This window comes from Festucalex cinctus, chromosome 19, assembly GCF_051991245.1.
Source record: "Festucalex cinctus isolate MCC-2025b chromosome 19, RoL_Fcin_1.0, whole genome shotgun sequence".
NCBI classification, from domain to species: domain Eukaryota; kingdom Metazoa; phylum Chordata; class Actinopteri; order Syngnathiformes; family Syngnathidae; genus Festucalex; species Festucalex cinctus.
In genome coordinates this window covers 8,140,752-8,166,568 of record NC_135429.1, presented here as the reverse complement: position 1 = coordinate 8,166,568, position 25,817 = coordinate 8,140,752, and the positions used below count along the sequence as shown (strand labels likewise).

The following is a 25,817-nucleotide window of genomic DNA, read 5'->3' as shown; positions in this document are numbered from 1 at the left end:
ATGAGTTTGGTCATGTGACACACATTCCCAAGCTGAGCCGTGATTGCCCTGAACACTTAGCAATTACGATGTCATTCTCGACAGCTAGTGGCAAAATAGTTGCCCCCTCTGCCATGGATAAAAATAATAATTAAAAAAAAAAAAAAAAAGTGGATTTTGCTGCTTCATTCAGATTCCACTAAGATTAATCGAATGCTGCGTATGAAGTAGTGGGCCGCATAGAAGATATTACCAAATAATACAAAAATCGACTTGATCTCCAGTTTAAGGTAAGAATATGAGATTGAGATTTTTTTGCCATCATTGACTGCTTAAATTGTTGACAGTTCCCTGCCGCTTATTTCAATAGCAACCAAAATGTTGTACTGTAGTTCCCTGCATTACCACTTGATGTCGGCATTGCCACATTGACCAGTGCAAGTAAATTTCCTGACACTTATTGTATAACTTGTGAGGATGGTGTGTGAAGTGGAAGATTGGAGTGACACAGACAAAATGTGTGGTCCAACACTCCATTCAGCAGAAAGTAGGAGCAGAGGTGGCTTGCAGATAGTGTGTGCGTGCATGTGTATGCACCAAGTATAGACGTGTGCAAGTGTACACAACTCTCAGAGGAACTCATTAGCAGTAACAGACTGGCTTCAAAAGGCGCTGAGGGGAGCGGGGATCTCATGTTTGTACACCTCCTCCAGTTAATTGTTTTGCTTAGGCCACAACAGGAAGTTCTGATTTCGGAGGTGAATGGCACCATGTAGCGATGCCTTCCTTATCCTCAAATTCCCCAGCCGCACTTGGGGTGGGGGGTACTTGTTTGGTTTTGGCATATTGGTCTCTTAGTTGGTGGAACGTGACCCGTTCCCCGTTTCCGGCGGAGATTCATTCCTCGCAGGGGAGGAGCGTGCGCAAGCAGATGGAGGAAATGGAGAGGAACATTGATTGCTTCTGTCTTAAATTTCAAACTCTTCAAAGACTTTTCAAGTACACATTGACTCCAATTTAGAGTCGTGTTTACCTTCCATGTCATCATGAGTACACTGTATGAATGATTTCCTCTCATTGTTTGTGTGGTTGCGTGAAGAAAAAGGAAAAAAAAAACTCTTTAGTTATGTCACTGGCACATATTCAACATGTACAAACTAGCAAAAAAAAATCAGTTAAAGCTCTTAATCACAAGAGACTCAGAGATAAAGGTGCAGTGGCAATAAAACAGGCCAAAATGTAGTCTATTAAGTGCAATATTGTGGGTGTTCACTGCATGTCTTGTAAAATTGCTGAGTCATGCTTTTCTTCTTGGAGACAGGCGCCCCTGATCATGGCCTTAGATTGTGACGAGTTTTGTTGAAACGTAGCGGAAATGGGGAGGGGGCGCGTGTCATGATGCTATTGCATTATCCCTTCGCAGATGAGTTAGAACCTCACATGGCTCGTCCTTTGAGGGAGAGTCATGGCAACGGTGCCGTGTAGGGGGGGGCTTCACCAATAACATCCCTCGTATCTTCACGGCGGCCCTTTAACCTCCAGCGTCGTCTCGGCTGCCCGGCAGCTCCACCTCGTCACGACGCATCAGTCTGCCACGTAACGTAGCCCAACTCGCCAACCCCGAGTAGCCCGCGAGTGGATTGATCAAAAGCGACAGATGCATGATGGGAAGGATGGGAGCCATGGAGGTGCTTGTTGACCTCTTGTCGTCTGCTCGCAAATTAGCCATCGGTCTGTCCTAAGCGTCCGCCTGGCAGCGCTAGACCTCGGATCGTTTGTGTGTTCATGCGTGGCAAAAGACACAAACAGGAAGTACAGGTTGCTCAAAGGGAAAGTTCGATGGCGAAATCGAAGAATTTTTCTCCCCGTGCTTACGAAAATGTCCTCGGGCGAAATTGTGACTGTGAATGCTTGTTTGACGACGTGCGCTGTGATTGGCTGGCGTCTCCCGCCTAGAGTCAGCTGGGATCATCTCGAGCTTGATAACTACATTTACATTTTGTACTGTTTGTTTTCCTACAACAATATTTGCAATCCCAGGAGTTATTTATTGCCGTGTTATAATTTTTTCCACATAATTTATACAGTCAATTTGTCAGTCCCCATCTCGGCAGTGCAACGGGCATTCTGCTGTCGATATAATTTACAAGTTTCTGTTCGTTTCCAATGGAAACAAGCCAGAGGGACTCGGACTCTTCTTAAAATATTTCCCAAATCGCTGCAGTGTGGAAAAAGGTCAGCCAGCGCACAAACAAAGGATTACATCCCCTGCCCATCCTTGAAATGTGTCCTCCTAGTGTTCCTCGCAGTTTTTACCACCCACTCGTCGATTGAATTTAATGTTTGAGCAAACATGTTGATGACAGCAGAGTGTGCGTTCGGCTCCTTTTCTTATTGCGCAAGTGTCACTCAGTGGGACCCTAAAGATGCATTGAGTTGTCCCGACAGCGACATCGAGCCACATCCATTAGTCCAAGTTATCAAATAACAGCATGTTCCCCTTCCAAACTATTGGAACAGTTAGGCCAATTCCTTCTTCCAGTCTTTTTTTTGTTTTGTGGACTGAAAACATTTGGGTTATGATTGAAGTCTCTTGAGATAAGAGTTTAGTTTGGTGATCAAAACACATCTTTCACCATTGAATAGAAATGTTATTAATCCATGCTAGCCTATCCAAAACATTTGTAATGTTTTTTTTTTTTAATAAGAAAAAAAAAATACTTTATGAAAACATATTAATGGCATAATTTAATAAAGTATAAATGACACAACAGTTTTGGCACATTTTCTATTGCCCAAGACAAGCTCCAGACTTAAACCCTTTCGAGTATGCATTTTATCTACCTAAGAAGAGGAGATGAGACGGAAGCAAGCAAGTTTTAATCACATGAATTGAGTTTAAGTCCAAGTCACCTAAACATTTGGCTTCATGACAAACAATCCCAATCTTGTTTGGTTGTGAGTCATTGTTATGTATTCTGGTACAGAGCAGCACTGTCAATGATTGTCAAGCCATGCGTGTGCTCAACATTTAAAACGCGGTCTTAATAATGAGATAACGGCCGCTTTTCCTGCTGGGGTAATGATTCCATCAATATCAGTTAAACACAGCAAACAGGCACCGTCGGCCTTAAAGATCACTCATCGATTATGTGACAAGGGCCGCTTTAGTTATTTGAAATGAAACCGATGTGTTAGTCACTCAATTGGAGAAAACGGCAGTCGTTGATGAATATAATGATGATGAATGGATGCCCATTGTAATAAATACACATTCAGTGTCATCTGGTTAGAAATACTGTACGGTATATTAAAATTTCATCTTAAAATCCGCGTCCCCTCTATCGTGACTAGAAAGCCCATTAATTTGTTGCGACCTCCTGTAAAACATAAAAAGTTTTGCATGCTTTCAATAAGTTAAAAACATTCTACAGTATTGAACTCTGGCATTGATGCTAGTTTTGTTAGCCTGTCCCTGGTGTTTTCACATTTTATGTTAGTATTAAGCTAGTGGAGATTTCTATGGAAAAGTTTATAAATGGATAGATATAGCCTACAGTGTTTACTTTTCTTCGTTTCATATTTGACTTTTCTTGTAATACATTTAAATGTGTTTATTGTATGTGGGAGAGGTAAAACTCTAAAAACGAGGACTGTGCAAGAATCGGTGGTGACTCGAATTGAGAGGAATGTTTGGATGGCACGTCCCGTATCTGCCATATCTATGCGGGCAGTGCACGTGTAAAAACTTGTCATGACTAGGCTCTAATGTTGGGTCTTGACTCATGACTGGGTCACGCCAGGGTTATGTTTGGGTCGTGACCGTGAGGTCAAGCGTCTGTTTTGAACTGATGTAACCAGCATCTAGTTTCAACTGGTTTTAAGCTATTTGATGCTATGTGATGTCAGGAGCTATGTGATGTCAAGAATCTTTAATATCTTTACTGGGTCAACTGCCAACCAGATGTTTCAATGAGATCGATTCACTGTCTATTTAAGCCAAACTGAGATGTGTGTGTTTTTTGTCAGATTATTGATTCTGTTACCACTGTTACACTGTTAATCTTGGCTATCCAGTAGCAAACTAGCTTAGCGCTAGCTAGGATGAGGCTAGGAGCAATGTAGATGCATTTAATATGTGGCGAAAGAGACAAATTGTTTGTTCTGCCGTTGGAGGTTAAAGTATGTTATTTTAAATTAAAAAGGTTTACGCTCAAGATGAAGCGCTGTATTAGTGCACTTCATTTACCTTTTTGATCAATTATTTTTTTCATTTGTCAAACTAGGACGTGTTTCGGCAGCAAGTACATTGAGCAACTCATTCAGGTTGATTTGGTCATTTGCTGGCTAATGTCAATAATGATTGCGTGTCTTCGGTAAAGTCAGAGCTGTAATCAAAACATTTAATATGGTCTAGGTGTGTCTGGACCGTGTGCCCCATGGTAAACTGCGTTCACTGTATTGTACATGCACAGTGGCATCTCCAAAAGTAAATGTTGAAAACATCCCCGATTGACTCCGAGATGGCCTCCTCCAAGTCGCAAAGCCGACACGAGTCGTGCACAGCGTGAGCAGCCATCAAATATTGAGGCGGCCGCCTTCGAAATGCACAAAGCCGACTGTGGGCCGCTGTCGTCTGAGCCTTCTGGTGACTGATGGTCTTTCAGCAGACTAGACGGGAGGCGCTTGACACTTCAAGCCTGTTCGCTGTTGATTTTCAACTCATTTGAACAGCTTTAATGTCTCCCTCGGCTACTTGGGCATCCCAGACAGCAGCGCGTTTATGCCCCTTCAAGATGCTTCACATCACTCGGTGAACCCGCCGCGCATGTTTTGTGCATCCAATATGTCCGCCCCTCTGAAAACACCATCAGGCCTGTGCAGTGTGCAGAAGTAATCACATCTGCTGTCATTGTCCACGTGTCTCTCTCGTCTCCCTTCATTTCCTCTGCCTTTATTCCTCGCGTCTTCATCTGGGCCTCTGTCGAGATACGTCAGGAATAAAATGCGTAATGAAGACCAGAGAGACGTTCCAAGGCGGACATAAATAGAGAGTGAGTGGCAGCGAGACCTCCGCGTCATGATGAATATTGGACTTGAAGACTTCTTAGGGAAAGGCGATACGCTTGATCTTGCTAGTACTCGACAATGCGTCTTTTCAACAACGCGGTGCCGCAATGCAACTGTGGCGGAATGATTACTCACGGCTTCAAATGGGCATCGCTCAGTGTTGTGAGGTTGCTAAGGGCACAAACTAATCAGATAATCATCACCGCTTTGCACTTTGGACCGGTTTTAAAAATTCAGTCACTCAGTTCTGACTGTCAGACAGGTATTAGTGTAATTGTTCAGTTTTGTGGTTGGTGCTGTATCAAAACAACCGAAAAAGGTACATTAATTAATCTAATAACACTCATATCAACATTTATCAACATTTAAGAGTTTGGATAATGTTCTGGCTGAGGCCCTTCAACTGGGAAGGAACAATTATTGTTTACGTACTCATAAAGTTAAAATATAAATAAATAACCTGCAATAGGTGAAAACCCATGGTATAGCTATCCCACATAAACATTTCTTTATACAGCTTTAACCCTGCCACATGCATGTAAGACAGCTAGCTAAATGCTAACAATGTGAAGCACTAGCGACATGCAAACAGAATTTGATTTTAATGCGGTAATTCCAACCCTACAATGATGTAATGGATCAGAGGTACCTAAAACAAGATGACAAAAATGGCTTAAAAAAAAAAATCCAGTTAAAACATTTCATCGTGAACCCACAGCATGTAAAAAACTCGAGTAAACCTTGTTACTGCAATACCAGAAGAGTTCAATATTTATTTTAGGCAGCACTTAGTGTAACAGCTTCAACAACCGCTGCTTTAAAGATTATCCAGCACTATTATCCTGTAGTGTGGGCCAGCGGGGTGGGTGCACACATACCAATAATCTGGTTTTATTTGAGCATTTTTCCTCACTCACGTATTTAAGATATAACCCCAATAAAGTGCATTATGACAGCATTGCAACTTTAATAAGGGACTTTTTTTTTCTTTTCTTCTTCTTCTTTTTCTAAATACTGTGCGGGACGTCGTCAGCATCAAAGATGATAAACACATTCCTCCTATTTTCATGCACATTATACATACCCTACTAATTAGAACTCAGGCAGATGCAATAAAGAGTAAAGCGTAGAAAAAAAAAAAAGTGCACACTGGCAACCATAAAGATAATTTATCCAGTTTACCTCTATTCTGAGGGGCGTCATGAATCAACAACATAAAAACCCAGATGGTGGTCATAAATACAGTAAATATAAAATAGACATGCAATACTGTGCAATAGTCTTATACCACCACTAGCTTTTAATAGCATCCATTTTGACATATAACCCCCTAAAAAGTAGGATGTACATTTACAATGGTTATGCAAAAATAAAACTGTGTCAGAAGGGTGGCACAAAAGTCGTGAAAAAATATGGTGTCAATCTGTATGAAAACCACCCATCTACACAGTTTGGTGGACTAAAGTTTTGTATTTTGGGGTTAGTCCTACAAAGAGTATATTCCCTACTATTTTAGAAAATGGCTGCTAAGGGAAAAATATTAAAACAACAAAGCTCGCTGTGGTCTTACACTTACTGTGCTGTATATTAAAAATACATCAATGCTAGTTGTCAGCAGCATAGTAATAAATGTAGTGTATAATAAATCAAGTTTACCCCTTTGTTGCTGTACATGATATATCAAACTATAGTATTAAATCTTCAAAAAATATTATAAAAAGAATTGTTTAATAAAAAAAGCCACATTCTAGAAGTTCACAAAGTATACCTGATAAAGAATAGATCTTGTATTGAACATCATTAGATTGTGGATGTGTGCAGTATCTAAGTGTCCATTTGTTGTATCCACGCATTCTTGACTATTTATTGTCTTGACGTCATCTCCTCTATTCCGATTCCCTTTCCATACCACTTACCAGGTTGGACTACCAAAAGCATGACTCGACAAAATAACAATCATCATTTGCTCATCACATAGTGGACATAATGCGTCATTCTTTTGAGTCTTATTTAGAAGACGCGGCAGCGCAGCTGATGTCACCACGGACAAAACTAATCAGATTTGTGCATTCCGCATTTTGGATGGTTTAGAACTTGAGAGAAAGAAGCACCAGACGTCCTTAAAGACTTTTAATATGGGAACAGGTGCTCGGGAGACACACACTCCGCAGGCCCCATCTGCTTAGCCAGACACAAATAAAACATTTTCATCAAAATTCAGGCAACGCACACACAGGCAGAGAGAGTGCATCCTGGATGTGTGTGTGTGGGATTGTCAGAGTAGCGTAACTAACTTTTGTGTCATCCCTGATTAGGCTCATTTACTGTTTCCAGCCAAGCTCTTTGCCTGCGTGAAGGCGAGGGCCATTCGATCCATCACCGGTTGTCCGTTTGCTTGTGAGCAGGATTACGCAAAAAAAAAATTATTGGAACATTAGCTCATGAAAGAGCTGTTGCGTTTGTTTTGCACGTCAACATAAAGCCATAGTCGTGAATTCGTAATGGGCAAGGGAACGGTTTAATTACGAACCGGAATTTAAACATTAGAGTTAAGTCTATGGTTGGTCTCCGTGAACCAGGAAGTTCAAGTAACCTGCTATTTTATCAATAGATGGACTATCTATCTATCTATCTCTTATCTCTTTCTCTTTCTTTCTCTTTCTCTTTCTCTTTCTCTTTCTCTTTCTCTCGCTCTTTCTATCTCTCTCTCTCTCTCTCTCTCTCTCTCTCTCTCTCTCTCTCTCTCTCTCTCTCTCTCTCTCTCTCTCTCTCTCTCTCTCTCTCTCTCTCTCTCTCTCTCTCTCTCTCTCTCTCTCTCTCTCTCTCTCTCTCTCTCTCTCTCTCTCTCTCTCTCTCAGATTAGCTCATTAATGTAGCCGGCTAACTGTCTACAAGATCTGTCTATTGACTGAGTTTACAGCAGGATGATCTTTTGTCGTCTTTGTGTATGTACATAAAGAATCTGCCCATCAGTTTGTCTGTAAACCCAACACTTGTTTTTGCTCACCATTCATGAACCAAAGGCAAAAATGTTTTACTGTTTTGGCGGGTAAGAAATCCAGTCAGTATCTAGTGCGACCTCCGTTTGTCCCACACAGTGCAATACATTTCCTTTTAATGAGTTCATTCATCTCTCTATCCGTCCGTCGGATTGTCCGCCTGTCTGTCTATCTCAGCGTTTCATAAGAATTACTGACAGAAACTCAACTTTTCAAAGGGGCTGTCCTCATTTATGTTGAGCACTGTATTTATCTATTCATGACTGCGCTGCTGCATTGAAAAGCGTCCATCAAAGGAGGCGGTTGGGATTTGGTGACCCGTCATTGCAAGTCAGCCCGTCACACCCAAAATGGAGATTTCCTCCCAAAACAAACCTTTGCAAAGTGCTTGATGGGTACTCAGATATGCTAATGTTGCTCCTCTGCGTCACTTGGTGTCCATCAGCGGCGTATCTGCGACATTGGGGGGTGGATTTTGCTCGCACGCGTTGCCAAACGGCTGCCAAACCTCACTCAGGCCTAACGACTGATCCCATGGCAGAACGGGAGAGTCGCGTTCAAAAGTCATTAAACGGCCTGCTGTGGCCGAGCGTTCAACAAGTGTTTATGGAGTGAGCCCAGAGACGAGCAGATGACTGACGCTAATTCATGCAGCCACGTAGGTGTGAGACACTTTTTAAAAGGCTTATTCAAATGAAGCCAATCAGAGCAGCAGTGATGTTACATCACAGTCGCCGCCTGCCATCAGACTGGCTTTAATTATACACTATTGGCTATAAACACATGAGCAACAGGCAGGGTACACTCTGGACTGGTTGCCAGTCAATCACATAGACAAACCATTCGCACGCGCATAAACACCAATGGGCAATTAGGATAATGGAAAATGGCGGAATGTAATTCTTGCCTGTACTTTGGTGTTTTCTCATTCCCTTTGTAGTGCATTACAATAATATATACAGTCAACACTGTATTAGTTTATTTATTTAATAGTCAAGTTAATTAGGAATTGACCAGTGGGTCAATTGACATCTCAGCTTGGCCCCACTGGACTACTTCAGACTTCAGTCCAACCATATCAGTAGCTAAGACTCCAACGAGTCATTTAAAGCTTGTCAGAGTTACTCGGGCGACAAACAATCTGGGGCTCATAACCAAAGGAGTTTACTATCTAACCTGAGGTAAACATTTGTGGATTAGTCTTGCATGCTACATTGACCAGATTGATGGGTTCAGGTTTTGGGGTGTACTCGACTTTATTTATTTTCCAGCTCTTTAAATAGGTAACCAAGAAGAAAGTTTTTGAGAGCGCGCCTATTTGGATTTCGTTAGCTTAAACACAAGCTTTTTATCAAAATAAAACCGGATCAGTCAACGAAAGCGGAGTCCAAAAGTTTCTTTGTTCTTCTCCATCTTTATCCTGACCACACCCTGAATTGTCAGGATGTCTCCACCTCAATTCACATTTTGGTATTGAATCACCACACATTGATTCAATATCATTTCTGGCCGACGGCCTTGACAAAGAACCAATGTCAACCTTTGCAGACAAAAATCACCCAATAAAGTCATCACTAGGAGATGAGCCCATGCACCACGGTATCATAATTTAGCACTGAGTGTAACACCCACCATCTGAGCCTGTGACAACCGCACACACAGGTGAGACACGTACTAAGAGTGGTGAACGTCATTGCACGCTTTTTTTTTCCCACTCCATGCTTGGCAGACAACAATTTGACGCATTGTCTTGACCGTTGCGTGTCCACAAGACCTTCTTCACGCCGTCCCCCTCATCAAAGATCCTTTTTAATTGGGAGGCATAGCCATCTAATGAAGCCTCATCACCCTAATTGGATGCAAAAGAGATTCACTCGCATACACTCGCACGTCTAAGTGAGCTGCTGACTGCACTCGCACTCCGCTTTATCGTGACTAAACGCACACGTAACCGGCCATGATATTAGGCACATAAACAAGATGTTCTTTCTGATATATGTTCATGCGCAGTTTGATTAGTTGCATTGGTAATAATTGTTTACATTTATTTACATCGTTGGCTTTCGGCAGCATCATTGTGTGAATCAGGATTTTTCAAATGTTTTTAATTTATTTTCCACATTAAAAAAAAAAAAAAAAAAAATTCCAGAATTCCACCAATACCCCAGCAATACAAAAAAAACAAAAAAAAAAGTCACAATTTTCTCCTAAAATTGGTCGTGTCCCTCCAGTTGGGAGCGAAAAGCACATCTGAATGTGCACAGAATCTATAGTTAATCCCAGTAATCTGAGTTGAAGCGTCACTTGCTGTTCTACAGTCTCGTGGCAAAGGCATGGAATAATTATGCACACATTGTTTAATTCTTTATGTTCTATTTAATTATGTTGATACTGCATGTTTTATACAGTAAAATAATGTAGTGCACTAGTTTTGTTGTTGGAAAATGGAAATTTTGGGGGTATTTCTTGCCCCAAGTCAGGCGGGACACGCTGTCGTTACCTGCAACCCTAATGAGGACAAGTGCGATAGAAAATGGTTGCATATCGAGATCCTGTATGTACACACACACACACACACACACACACACACACACACACACACACACAAAAGACAGAATCCTTATTTGCAGATCAAATTACTACAATTTCAGTATATTATATAATCTTAGAAAGGTGCAATATGTGATGATTTGGTGCAGGTGTTCATTTATCGTGGTGACAATACAGGACATATAGCGAGTTGCGTTCAGGTTGCTAATTGGGCGACTTTGGTGGGACACGGCATGCAGCCGCGACTCAGTTGTATGTCTTGGCTAACTAGCTGTCAAACCAGCATTGATTAGGCGGCGCCTATAGCGCCATACGTCACCCGCAATGATCGCAGGACCTGCCGCGCGACAGCGAAAGTGCAGCCTGCTTGCAAACGGTAAAAAAAAGCTCCAGAGATGTGCGGCCGCAGAAAACTGTAACTAAACTACGTCTTTTTACACCAGGGCCAAATAATATATGATCAATATGCTTTCTTCGTCCCAACGCCTCACTGCTTTCATGCGGACTGTACTTTGTGAATGTATTTAATCCCGTAAGACAATTATGTGACTGAACAACGTAGTAAATATTATGCTGGGGGAATATGAAAGCGGGAAAGGAGTGGTGATTGTAAAACGCCTTGCACAGCATACGTATTTTGAATGTATGATAATGTTAACAATTGGAAATCACCACAAAAAAATTGGACATATTCACGACATTAATATTTTGCTTATTTATGGATTTTAATAAAATATCAAAAGTATACTGTTTAATTTATTACTGACATAATTTTTATGTTGACTCTCGTCCAGCTATACCTAATATTGTGTCTAGTGAGTATGTTTATCCTTCCCAATAATTAGGTCCTATATTGCTTGTCTTTTTTTTTTTTTTTTTTTTTTTTTCTGATGCGAGTTAATGACACTTCTAAAAGTGCTTTTAACTAGACAAAGTGCATTAGTCAATTCTGCTAATGGATTCCGGATTGATGTGAAGATGTTTTATTTTATACGATTCCTCAACGTGTCACAGTCAGATCAGGCCAAAAAAAAAAAAAAAACATGTTGTAGGATATGTGTTCAAAGTGCAATCAGGCACCTGGAGGCCCCTTGCGGAACTCTGACCCGCTGAAAGCTGCTGAGGCGGTGACTTAATTAAGGCTAGTCGATAGTATTGACCCTCGCCAGGAGTTCTGAATTGTAGGACCGCTAAAGTTTCAGGCTTAATTACTAAGTGATTGCTCAGAGCAGCCTTGAGACATCTCCATGAAATACACCCTTCACTCTAAAAGTAGAAGGAAGATGCAGGTACGAGCCACCATCCATTTTCTGGAGCGCTGCTCCTCATTAGCGTCAAGTTGGAACGTATCCCAGGTGACTTTAGGCGACAGGTGGCCATTCAATCAAATTTTCCTCAGGAGAGCCTTTTTCATTGTTGTTAGTTGGATTTTGCCGTTTGTATTTTATTTTTGTGATTGTAAAACAGATTCAGTTAGTGGTTATGTCATTGTTTTCTAAAGTAAAGATGTTTGCACGCCTTGTCTTGTTCTCCTCATCATTGAAAACATTCAATTTAATCAGATTCCGTCATGTATAACTGTAATTCCATACACTGGCAGCCCATTGAAAAGAGACACAATGCTGCCATCTGCTGGCCATTGTTAGTTGATGTTTTTGATTCCACAACCCATTGACCAGGCAGTGCTGCACTTAGACGTTACAATTCCCATTGATTTAAGAAAAAAACAAAACAAAAACAACAGTTGACGTCATTTAAAGTTTATGGCAGCATACATCTTGATTCTACTAATTGTGATTAAACGTTTTTGGCGGTCAAAGAGTTAATTTTGAAAACGCAATTTTGACCATTTGCCAGCTACTGTAACCTACTGACGAGCCCTGAAAACATGGTGGTGAACAGAAAGGAACGACTTGACGAAAGAGGCAGCGTTTTGCCAGTCCTCCCCCCGTTCATCCTAATATTGACTCATTACACCTTACAAAATGAAGTGGGACATTTCCGGAAAGACTTCCAGTGGCCAAAATTAGCAACAACAGTTACTTTTATTGACAAATGAGTTCATTGTTCTCCCTCAATGGGCCAGATTGGAGTCGTGGCGGTCCGTTCCTGGTCCACCAGCCTTATGTTTGCTCACCCAGACAATGAGCAGCAAACATTCCTATATCATAAGAAAGAAAATAAAACCAATCGGTGATACGTGTGACCATCAACTTGAGGCAAGTTAGCGTTAACGATACCGCGACGACTTTCAACTGCCGACGTCGCTTTTCGAATAACATTTTCCACTTCATCTTCACTTCAGTACGCCGATGCTCACGTTTACCGTCTCGAGGAAAACGAAGCGGAAAGGAAGGATTAATCCGCGGGATTTCAATCCGTTGAAAGGCGGCACTTGCATCATCCCGTTTGATTATTCTCAGACGTGCATCAGTTTTGTCACGCGCGTACGTGCATGGAAACGACTTGATAAGTTTTGTTTGTGCGTGAGCGTGCGCGTGTGTGAGGCCCTCCTCCTCGTCTGCATGCGGCACTGTCATCTCAAAGCACTCGAGAGTGTATTCATTGGCCTGGAGAGCTCACGGCGCCATCACGATAGCTGCACCTCTCCATCATTTTGGCATTCATCGTCACAACGGCCGCGCGTGTGCGCGCGACTGCTTCAGTTGGAAGCGCAAACGCACATATACTTATGAGGAAGTGCGTGTGGGCGTGTTTGCTTGTCGTCAAGGATGCATCACTTGTGGATGCTTGCATGCCGTGATCGAGGATGGGGACTAGAAGAGCATCTTTAAGATTGGATTTTGTACTGGACAAATAGGCATCAGAGTAGTTTCAATGTTCATTTTAAAGACCCTGGATAGGAAATTCAGAGTTTAGCTTTGAAAAAAATCCATTTTGTGGTGTTTCCACCTTTTCAGTTTTTTGACATTTTGTGACATGATTTAAGAGAAGAGTTAAAATGGCAAAAAGTTTGAATATTTCAAGAAAAATAACGTGTAATTTTGAAAAATAAGGTTGTATTTTTAAGGGGAGAGTAAAAAAAAAAAAAAAGAAAGTACTGATTTGAATAATAGAAGTCATCATTTTCATAACTGCGTCAATGCCAACATTTCCAAATGCCCCTAAATGCAACTGTCACAGTTCACTTTCTATATTCTTGCAATAAATAAATGTAACTTTTGTAATATTACTGCTTTTTTCTCCAAATTTAGCAACTAGTTGCATAATGTTTTGACTTTATTCTCATAATTTTTTCACACAATATTTTAAGTTTTGTTCTCATTATATTGCTAGCATGTTGTCGTCTTATTTTGGCTTTATTCTCAACTTCATGCTCATCATTACATGTGTCGGTTTTTTTTCATCAGTGATGTCAACTTTTCGAGATTCATTTTTCTGATTCCAAATCTGCCCTCATTTTAAATCGAGCACATAGTTTCATAATAGTAATGTAATATATATGCAGTAATATTTATGAATTAAGGATGAGGATCTGCAACATTTGCTTAATTTTTATTTTATTTTTATTTTTTTTACTGAAATGTTATTACAACACATGGTATTGCACAATATTTTATAGGTCAAACCAAAAATGAAAATATGTCAAAAATCTGATGTTAGAAAACATTTTGAAATCTGTGTCAAAATAATAAATACATTAATAAATACAAATGCGTTTATACTTCTAGGGAGACATAAAGCCATCTCTGATTAAAATCTGCTCACAGTGTCATTTTTTTCTTCTAATTAATATCTCGCCAAGTGTGTAGTGTCCATCAGGAAATTCGGTAGTTTCCTGAACGGCCCGTCCATTCCCAGTCAAAAATTGCAACAAATACGAATAGGTTGTCAGATGCTGCCCCAAATCTCCCCTGTTGAAAAATATTCCTGGGCCAAATTCAGGTTGCAGTACATCTTTTTGTCTCACTATATTTAAATGAAAGTTTTTTTATTTATTTATTTTTAATCAGACATAAAACATGCCTGCGGCTCCTTTCCAATCAACTCAAAGCGATATTCTTCTTATAGCTTGCTAACAGATGGGTGTGCTGTATGCAATGTTCTAAGCGACATGTTCACGCTGAGCTCCGCACGCACACACGCGCAAACGCACACGCCCCTCTTCCAATAGACTGCAACCTTCTGCTCAAACGGTCCTATGAGACGCCATTGCTGTGACAAATACTTTAATAGACGTTTGCATTATTTAGTATGTTTACTCACGCGGCGTATTAAAGCTGTAGCGAATGGTGTTGGCCGGGCCTCTCCGGACATTTGCCTTTATGAGTACACTTTGTGAGAGGTTTCGCTCTCCAGCCAATTAGACACTTTTAATGAGCGTTTAACCTCAACCCTCCGACTCCTGCTGTGCGCTGCAAATATTTTTGCTAACTAGAGAGAGGGCAGGAGAGAAACGGCTGTTTGATAGGTTGCTCTCAGGAGACATGAGTCGACGCAACGGCCACTTCATTAGGTACGCCAGCACATCGTGTTGTGCGGGAGGTGGAGCCGATCCCAATTGACTTCCAATCGCGGGGCACATGACTCACGTTGACACCTTTCGGACCACTTTATTCATTTTTAAAGTAGGGATGCACGATAATGCAATTTTCAACTGATACCGATAAAGCAATCATTGAGAAAGTGCCGATGTCGATAACCTATAAGTAAGCCGATGACTGTTTGCAAATTAACCTGAATACAGCTGAAATCAAATTGCTCGATAATTGCCAATAATTATCGGCAAATATCTTTATGATTTGGTTTATCTGTGTGACGTCAAATTGGTTGATAATTGCCGATAAGTATCGGCGGATTTCTCTATTATCTGGTTTATCTGTTTGATGTCAAATTGGTCAATAATTGCCGATAATTATCGGCCACCGATATTATCGTGCATCCCTATTTTAAAGCTTAGTCATCGTGACTCTTTTAAAAACTTGAAATAATTCAATTTAATGGGGAAGTCAAGTCCAAAATTTTCTCAGTTTGTGACTTGCGCAGGTGTCCTTAATAAAGAGCCTGCAGAGTGCATCAAGCCGGTAAAAATGCAGACCTCCCACAGCGACACGCTGAATAATAAATTCCATTCCGAACAAGCCAGCCCGCGCCGACCGGATACAACGTTCCGCCCCGTTTACAAGTAAAGCCGTGAATGTTGGCAATGTGGAAGTTATGACAAAGAAGAAGGAGAAAATAAAAGATGAATGGAAGTTCTCAGGCACTTCCTGTTCAATTGTGGGCTGCCGCTGATGAAAAAGACTTTGTAAAATTCCCATCGGGCGGAAGTGGGGCTGATCACGACCTCATACGTTGATGTTCTCGCAGGCATGACTCATCTCGGCAGCTCACTGACCTTAACGGGAATTTTTTTTTGTTTGGATTTCAAAGTCGACTTGAAGCTCTCATGAGATGCGCCGACATCCCGCAAGTTGCACAATTAGCACAAAGAACAAAAGAGGATTTTTTTTTTTATATCCCCCTCTCCAAAGGCTTATCAGAATCAAAAGATTGGATGATTGTTTTTTTTTTCTCCCCCCCATTTTGTGCTAATTGTTGCTGTTCAGTGAAGTGAAAAGTATGTATCAAAAAGTCAAGTCAAAAGTCAACAAAACCATCACTTTGGGAGATATGCGCTTTGCATTAAACACAAGTTGTTTCAGTCAAAACAGTTTAGGATGCCCGTTTTTTTTTCCCTTCAAATTTATTCATACATGCTTTTCATTAAACAAGACATTTTGTCTAGTTTTATAAAAATCTTTTTTGTCACTTTTTTCATAATGAACAAAATACTTAGAAATACAGGCTTTTTGAGTTGCATTAATTATTCAGTTTTTCTTTCTGGAAAACAATTGGTGGGCTAAAGAAAACCAATTATAAAATCAGGATATTCTGTTAGTTTTCAATAGACAAAGGAAATATAATTTTGTAAAAATAAAATCAAAATTTGGAGATATATGATTTTCATTCGACAGAAAACTAATTTTGCCATTTTTTTCATGACAAATAAAAAACAGCATTTATACATTTGACAACGAATAGTGTTAAGAATTTTAATTTAAAAAAAACTTCCTCACATTTGGAGATGCATGCTTTTAATTTTTCTAAGAAGCAAGGTTAATCTTTTTTTTTTTATTAAAAAAAAAACACTTAAAGATACTGTACATGCTTTTCATGATCAAATAAATTATTTTTTCATACAAAAAAAAAGAAAATAAATCCCAACATGTTGTGCTACATTGCGCAATGACGAAACCCGAGCTCACGGGCAGAAAATCAATGACGCGTCATTCAAATCATAACTTCCCCTCCAAGCTTGCACTGAATCAGTGTCCAGTAAGATTGTGATGTCATCGTGCCTTATGCTCACATTGGTGATGATCCGCCTCGCTTGGACATCATGGGCTGCTGGGAATGTGTTGCACTCAGTCGTCGACTTGTGTGTGTTGTGATTGGGACGTCGTTGTGTGCTTTTTAAGTTTTGTTTTTTTTGTAATCCCTTCATATGTCGAGCAAAAAAAAAAAAAAGTGGTCAGACGAATATGTGCAATATTAATTTACATATAGAATGGAACGTGTGCTGTTCCACGGTTCAATTCCGGGTCCTCTGCTCTTTTCATTGCATCTGTTGCTTAAAAAACAGCGGTGGTTGTTTTAAAGTGCTCTACAAATATAGAGTTGAGTCAACTAACTAGCTAGCTAACAACTGAAGGAAAGTTTCTTTAACTCATTGACTCATTGAGGAAACCCCCTTTTAACAGATTTGACAAGGTCCACAGAATATTGTGTTCTATTGCTGTCCAAACATGGAACCAACAAAAAGAAAGATTAGAGTCTGTTATTTCATCAGGAAAAATCTGTTTTCATTTTGCAGACATTAGCATTAGAATATAGCTAAGTTTCAAAAAATAATCACATTCCTGGTGAAAACACTGACAAACAGAGCTTGTTGCAACATCGCCCTGGCTGATCTCTTATACTCTGATGCCACCTGCTGGCCTTAAGCCACCTCTTCATGTCAGAAGCTGCATCAAAGCCTTCGGTATGCTCTTGCATTAAAAAAAAACAAAAAACTGTAAACACGTTTTTGGGAGTGAATGATAAAAATAAAAAAATAAAAAAACTTTTTACACGATTTGGGGCTTGAATGAGTTACATGGTGATAGGGATCAGTACCTGTTTATTAAAAAAAAAAAAAAAAAACTGATCGCTGCAATACGCTGCAATATGAGCCAATGCTAATTTATTTATCAACATCAGCGATTGACATACTTGTTGTGGGCAATTGACATTTTTATCACTGCGATTGCCTTTCTGCATGACCTGACCCAAACGTGAGCGTCGCCCCACTTCCGATAAGATACGGCGTTATCTCCACCAGCTAATCCCTGGCAGCAGGTTGTTTGCTTTGTTCATACAAAACATTAAGTGGCTACAGCTGATCAATAGCCATCGACTCGGTGCGTGGGTGGCCGATCGATGGGCCCGGTTAGCCCACTTGGCTGGACAGAGACAGTGTGGGGGGGACAGACGTCCGGAACGTGGCCGCAACGTCTCTTATGTCAAACAAGATCACAACCAAAGTACAAATACTTGCTTGTTGTACTTTTGACAGGTTAGCATTTATTTTTAGGATAACTTTTTAATTAGCGAGCATCACTTTCTACTCCTTATTTTGTCAAAATGGGCTTGCTACTTTTTTCAAATTCTGCTGAGGCTTACAAAGAGGTAAATAAGGGTGGTTGAATCTAGTCAGATCTTGGGGCTTATTTATTCGACAAACATGGGAAATGCAACATGGTTTTTCTCCTTCATGGCATTTATCATTCACTCTGTGAACTGCATCATCTTTTTTCACAATCATGACATACACTTTCTACGACCTCTATTCTTGTTTATATCGTACTTATTAGGGATGTAACGATATCCAAATATCACGATACGATATTATCACGATATGAAGCTCACAATATAATTATCACGGTATTGTGGGGAGGTTGTCGAGATTTAAAAAAGGTCAGAATGTTGTAAAAAAAATGAGCTCATAACAAAAAAGAAAAAAGTACAATATTGTGCCTTTGTACATAACAGCGATACATATAAACTACCTCCAATCTCTAATACTTAATATTGAGGCACTTACTCGCTAATGCAAGCCCACATTGAGTTCCTTCACATATTGACTCGCTTCACAAGCATATTACAATCCCCTTCATCTGACAATTTGTGTAGATTTTAAGCAAAGAAGGGCCAAAACATCCCAAATGAAAATTAAACTGCATAAAAAAAACTAGCCACCAGAGGGTGCTAGAACTGCACAAATGGAAATCAACCTGAACAGATGTGTCGCTTTTAAATATTGTGAACATGACGACGACCATATTGTGGCAGTTAATATCACAATATTGCCGTCATCCCTAGTACTTATACAAACTTCTCCGACATCCCACATGTCACTCATTATCGATGCGACAGGCCGAGATTCGCACCCTAATCTGTATATTCTGCTCAATCTCAAATCAATTCAACGCTGCCATCGACAGGAATCTGTTAGTCATTAGAGTGGTTTACAAACCTGAATTTCACAGAAAAACTGTTCACCCATTGGGAGAAATGGGGAAAGTTGATTTAAAAAAAAAAAAAAAAAAAAAGTTACTTACATAAGACAGTTTTTCTGCTTTTACCAGTACTACCAATTGTACTTTTGCCACCAGTGACAAATGCACACTTGACGTTAACACACACATATATATTACTATGACACAACGGCAATATGGAGGAAGTAATAACCAAGTTATGCTTTTGATGCGGATTATTAATTTTACAGCACAATGACAAGTTCTTTCTCACACACTGATAGTCCAAGTCAGCAAGGAAGCTGCCATCATGATGCGTTTATGATGCACAAACATAATAAAAACCCAATTGCACGCTTGTATTGTTGAAACTGAAGAACAATTACGTCCATATTAGCCTTTGCGCAAACACGCACATTGGGGATGCACAGTACAGCTTGTGACCGCGCACGCACACTGGAGAAGAGCAGAGCGGTGAGAGAGTATAAAAGGGGCTTCCTTCCCACTCAACGGAGAAGTGCTCTCCGAACGCTCACGCACTCCTTCAACGAATCAAACCTCTTTTCTCAAGGTAAGAATATTTTTTTTATTAATTTCTTTTATTTTCATTTTTTTGCTATGAATAATTTTTGTTTTAATTATTTCACATTTCTGTTTTTTAACCTTATTTGCTTATTCTAACAGATTGATTTTTTTTTTTAACACGGATAAGAGAAGAAAAGCAAAAATAGCACGAACAAATGTAGTCGTTTGCCATTGTCTTTATTTTATTGAGTGCAAATGAAAAGACTGCTTCATGCACACTTGTCAAGCTTGTTGTCTCATTTGTGTGTGTGTGTTCCAGATGCCTGCAGGGCTGAGTGTGTGCGTGGTTCTGGTGGTCCTGTGCACAAGCTCTTTGGGGCTCCCATCCTCTTCCCATCTTGGGGACAAGGACCAACGCTCCCCTTCTGGAGAAGGTATGTGACCCCCCCCCCCAGCCACCTTGTAAACCCCCATCACGGTGATGTAACATGTATGTGTGCGCGCAGTCCACCTGGAAGCCGACGCCCACACTTTGGGGGAGCCCCACATCCGACACAGCCGCTCTGCCCCCCAGCTCAAAGCGTCTCCAGAGGATGGCGAGTCGCGGGCCAACCTCAGCGAGCTGCTGGCCAGACTCATCTCGTCCAGGAAAGGTGAGTGTCCTCCTTTTGGATTCAAAAAAAAAAAAAAATGTGGCATCAACAAAATGGCTCTCATTATTTGGAGACAAGAGCTCTTCACTTGATGTCAACCCGCACTTTTCCCTCCATGCTTACACCGCCACATCAATCTGACTAATTAGTGTCCCCCAGTGCACAGCAGCTTTGTAAAACGAATTAGTTTGCTCTGGAAAGCTTTTGTGGTTTCAAATTGTGTTTATTCGAGTCTTCCGGCCACTCTGAGACTTACTCAAAATTCAACTTTTTCTCCCCCAGGAGAAAGAAAGGGGAGAAAAAAAAAAAAGAGCGCATGATGCCTTCGTCCAGCCGCTGGCTTTTGATTCTGATGTCTTGGCAAAGAGTCGAGGAGGAAATTGATGAGCTTTGACATACTGTCACGAAGGCTGCCAGATGTTATGAGACTCGCTGTCCTTATACATGAAAGGATGATTCTTCTTGTTTCGAAAAAAAATAATATAGATATATTATTCCTTAAGCCCAATTGAGGTTTGTTGGAAACTTTCCAAGGGGGGTTAAGTGGAATTTAAATGGGACCAACCCAAGAACTGACAAAATTGAAGGTTTAGATCAGTGGTTTTCAAATGAGGGTACACAAGCTTTAAAAAAAATAATAATAATAATAAAAAAATTAAAAGAATACAAGTTATTACATTATGTAAACATTTCGGCAAATTCTAAGTTTATAAAATGAATCTTATATTCAGTAGACCATTCAGTTTCATTGTCTTAAAAAAGCCATTCTTCCTCAAACCAGAATGGTTCGACCCAGTCAATCATTTGAAATTTTTATTTAAAAGTAAGTTTACGATTTATTTTTGGGAGCAGATCTTTACTATTATGCTAACTGAGCTAATTCTTTTTTTTTTTTTTTATTATATATATATATATATATATATATATATATATATATATATATATATATATATATATATATATATATAATTTATTTTATTTTTTATTGACATTATTTATATATAATCTATATTTATATATTAAATTATGTATTTATATTATATTTATATTATTGTTATATTCTTTTTTATTTTTATTAATTTATTTATTTTGATTATTTATTGATATTTCTTTGATTTTTATTATTATTATTATTATTATTATTATTATTATTATTATCATTATTATTATCATTATTATTATTTTATTAGTTTTATTGTAGATTATCGTGGATTTATCACCTGAGCAATATATCAATACCAAAAGAACAAGATCCCGGATACAAGTAGCCAAAATGAGTTTCCTCCACAGGGTGTCCGGGCTCTCCCTTAGAGATAGGGTGAGAAGCTCGGTCATCCGGGAGGGATTCCTCTGCGTCGAGTGGAGCCAGCTGAGGTGGCTCGGGCATCTGGTTCAGACGCCTCCCTGGGGAGGTATTCCGGGAATGTCCCACCGGCGGGAGGCCCCGGGGACGCCCCAGGACACGTTGGAGAGACTATGTCTCTCAGCTGGCCTAGGAATGCCTTGGGATCCCGCTGGCGGAGCTGGTTGAAGTGGCTGGGGAGATCGAGGTCTGAGTTTCCCTCCTAAAGCTGCTGCCCCCGTGACCCGACCTTGGATAAGCGGTAGAGGTTGGATGGATGGATATATCGATAATCATGGTATCGGCATATCGTGAGCCTTGTATCGCGTATCGTATCGTATCGTGAGGTAGCCAGAGGTTCCCATCCCTACTGGTTAGGGGGTACTTGGAAGGAAAAAATATATATATTTCACAGGGGTTGTATCACTGGAAAAAAGTTGATAACTATTGGTTTAGATCTACAGTAGTGCCCCAATTTCTGAATTTTGTCACATTGTTCATTTTGTCTTTGAGTTGGAAGTAAAAATAACTTAATTAAAAAAGTGATGCCCTTGCCACGTGAGCAAGGTGAGCTACCTATTTTGAGTAAATGCCTGCTAATGTGCAGTTTAATGTGTCATGCAAGTTTCCCCATCTGAAACTCTCATGGAAGTTGACCAAAAATGCTCACACATTTGATATTTTCCTACTGCACTTCTGTGCTCAATTCCGAGAAGAAAACTTCTTTTCACTTTTCGACAAAGAAGAGCATAACATGGCAAAGGTCGCATGGAGAAGCATCTCTTTGGGCTATTCGTGCGTGCCCGCGTGGAGTCGTGTTCCTTGCTGTTCGCTTTGCATGTTTTCGGTGTGGGAGGTGTCGTTGTCGAGCCTTCTGCAGCCAATCTTCTCAGCACACCAGGGAACTTGAAAGGTTGTGCTTCGTGTGTGTGTTGCGTAGGAGGCTGTGGGTGGGGTGAAAGCAGAACATCTCCCGCACGAAGAAATGTTGCTTGACTTCAATCACGATAAAAATAAATAAATAAAGATTATGAGAGCAGGATAGAAACTTTTTGCTGGGCTGGCAGGCCACAACATTCAGTACGCTTTAGTTAGCAATCCCCAATCAGAGAGCTGGAGAACATTTTTACGATTTGTTTCCCAGCCATGTTGCATGTTTGACATGAGAGCGCCATCCAAAAAAAGTCAGAAAAAGTCAATTCCCCAACTGGCAACCAGGTCAGGGTGTACCCCGCCTACTGACCAAAAACCAGCTGGGATAGGCTCTAGCACCCACACGACCCTTGTGAGGACTAAGCGGTTAAGAAAATGGATGGATGGATGAAATAAAAATTTAAAGGAAGAAATGAAAATTTGTCAACAATAAATTCCATAATTTACATGTTCAGGGAGTAGGAAGAAGTTTTCACTCATTCATCATTTGCAGTAATTATGTACAGTAAATCTTTAAACTATTATTATTGACAGGTGTCAAAATTAGTGCATTCATTTTGAGTTAATTTAAAGTTCCTTGAATGCAACTATTTTTTTAAAAAGATTTTTTAACGTGCGATTAATAACCGGACTTTATCTGGGAAACCTGTACTGGGGGAATTACAGTTGTAACATAGCAGACACGTCCACGTCAATATTTAGCAGGAATACATTTTATAATAATGCATATTTGTGGAGCCTGGGGTCAAATTGTATTTTACTGTTTTAAAAATGTTACTTCACGTTAAAGATTGTATAGCTTATGTTATGATGAAAAGAAAGATGCACAGAGCTGTCACCAATGTCTTACAAATGCAATTATGCCATCTAGCGGCAGAAAATTACCTCAACACAAAACAATGTCACAATCGTTTTTACAGTACAGTAGCCACATCTTTTTAATTTTAACTCAATTTTATGAATTATGAAAATACTGAATCAATGACTAAAAGATGCAGCTATATTTCTGTTAGTTTGATATTTTTCCACTTTTATGTTAAGTTTGAAAACTTAGGGGAAAAAAGTATTGTATTGTCTATTTAGAACAGATATAAAATTTGTGATTAATTGTGAGTTAACTACAATATTGAAGTCATGCGATGAATTACAAAAACTATAATCACCTGACACCCCTACTTGTATTCAAATTATTTTCGATAAGGTTTTCAATTTGAGTGGTGCGAAACAATTGAAGGAACAATTTGATTCTAGTTCGACTCTGGGTTTATGATTCGATTAAATATGGTACAGCTCAGTTGGATGCAATGTGACTTTTTTTGTTGTCATTTTGCATACAATTTTACAAACTTGCAAATACTGTAAAGATATATAATAAAAGACGATTCGATATGTATCTTTGATATATTTCAGAGTGGAACAATCTGGCTCGGTTCGATATATGCACATCTTTTAAATCAAAACATTATTTTCTGGGACAAAGTGTTTTTTGTTATGCTTCGAATATGATATTAGATTATGAGGTTAGTTTTATTATTGGTTGAGAATGTCCAATTTGTTTGTTTGGGGCAGATCATTTGAAAAATTAGTTTGCACTTTTGGGAACTTAATGAAACTGCCGGATTGCAGAATGTGGGTGGTGGTATGCGTGGTGAGCAGCGTGAATATGGCAAAGAAGCTCCTCAAAACAATGAATAGATGGGTGAAGGACACCCCCCCCCCCCCCCCCCCCAAAAAAAAAAAATCCCAAAATAGAACATAAACATTTGATTGATAATTGCGTCCGATTTTTGTTTTTCATATATTAAGCTTTCCCCTCTGAAGCCAAAAATAGTTCTCCAGGGAAACAGTGTACCTAATATTATGGCTGCTTTCTGGACCGTTAACAATGACAGAGAGCCGCAAAAAAGCATCAATCAGCTTTCAGGAGTCACGTTTCACCAATGACATGAACATGATGGATGCGAAGGACGCACGTGTGCATTAGTGCACTGCAAAGAACTGCAGTAAAAAGGCTCGCTCTGACGTCATTCCAAACCGCTTCGAAAAGGACCTTTCTCCTCAATTCCGACAAATTGTTGATCAAACGTTTTGTCCCATCTAGCCGCTTCCGTGCGCCGGAACTCGTCAGCCAACAGCAGAGGCGGCGGCCTGAACGGCGCCAACCACCGGATAGCCGACAGGGACTACATGGGCTGGATGGATTTCGGACGGCGCAGCGCGGAGGAGTACGAGTACTCGTCGTAGAATGGAAACGCGCCACCATCCGCCGTCTCTTCACAAACAATAAAAGTCTACTTAACGACGTTGTACATTTGTTTGTAATGTACTGTTAAATGCAATATACATATGCCAAACGTTTGCCTCTCTGTCACTGATTTGTTTGTCATATTGAAGGGGGGGTGGGGGGGGGGGGGGATGTGGTGTCAGGGTACATTGAGACTTACGAGACTGAATAAACAAGAAAAAAAACATGACTGCTCGTCTCTCGCTCTTTTAAAACAACTGGATCAGACGGACGACAGCTTTTTGTCCTCATTTTTCATTTTTAACTGTCGTGTGAACCTCTGTTGGGATTTCTCAACATAAGACACATCAATTCTTGTACTGTTTGGTAATTTGGTGTATTATAACTGAGAACCGTCCTTGCAAAAAAATAAAATGAAATTCTACCATATTACTTCACTGATTGTATGCGTGTCTGTTAACTCAGTATTGGTTGGGGACCACTTTCCACCAGGCCACTGTGGGCTGCACAGTTGAAAGAATTAAAAATAAAAAAAGATTGTAATTCGAAAAGTGACCGGATTCTCTCTGCTAGAACTGTCTGACAGACTCTTGGCGTGGTATGGAAGCGTATTGCATTCACTTGGAAGGAAATAAAACAAACTTTAACCTTTAACCTTGCTCTCGCAAGATGAATTCTCGTGGTATTTGTGAGTTGACTAAATCGGAGAATACACCTCTCTTATACCGCTCCCGCTGACAACTGCCGACAGAGCGACATTGTGTTTGGGGGCGGGATATGCAACTGTGATTAAACCGACGCCTGGGGCTAAAACAAACCTAACATGGACGAATGGACGCTGCAATGAATTGTGCTCGCTGAATTTCTCACTGTTTCCTTGTTGAACAGCGAGAGGCGCTTTGTGCACTTCTAGCTGGTAAGATGTTCGTGCTTTTCCCCCCT

General features: G+C 40.1%; 2 protein-coding genes across 2 annotated transcripts in view; both read left to right on the top strand.

Annotated features, from left to right (window-relative positions):
- Window positions 1-150: 150 nt before the first annotated feature.
- The window catches only part of LOC144007055 (H-2 class I histocompatibility antigen, Q10 alpha chain-like), a 40,418-nt gene continuing 14,751 nt past the window's right edge, over window positions 151-25,817 (top strand). The window contains exon 1 of the mRNA XM_077506308.1: window positions 151-269. The gene's annotated coding sequence lies outside the window, so the exon portion shown is untranslated. The remainder of the gene's footprint in view (window positions 270-25,817) is intronic.
- On the top strand, window positions 19,646-24,988 carry ccka (cholecystokinin a). The gene is made up of 4 exons (XM_077506310.1): window positions 19,646-19,748; window positions 20,022-20,136; window positions 20,209-20,355; window positions 24,732-24,988. Exons 2-4 carry the CDS (start codon window positions 20,022-20,024, stop codon window positions 24,872-24,874), a joined length of 405 nt encoding a protein of 134 aa, XP_077362436.1. The 5' UTR covers window positions 19,646-19,748; the 3' UTR covers window positions 24,875-24,988.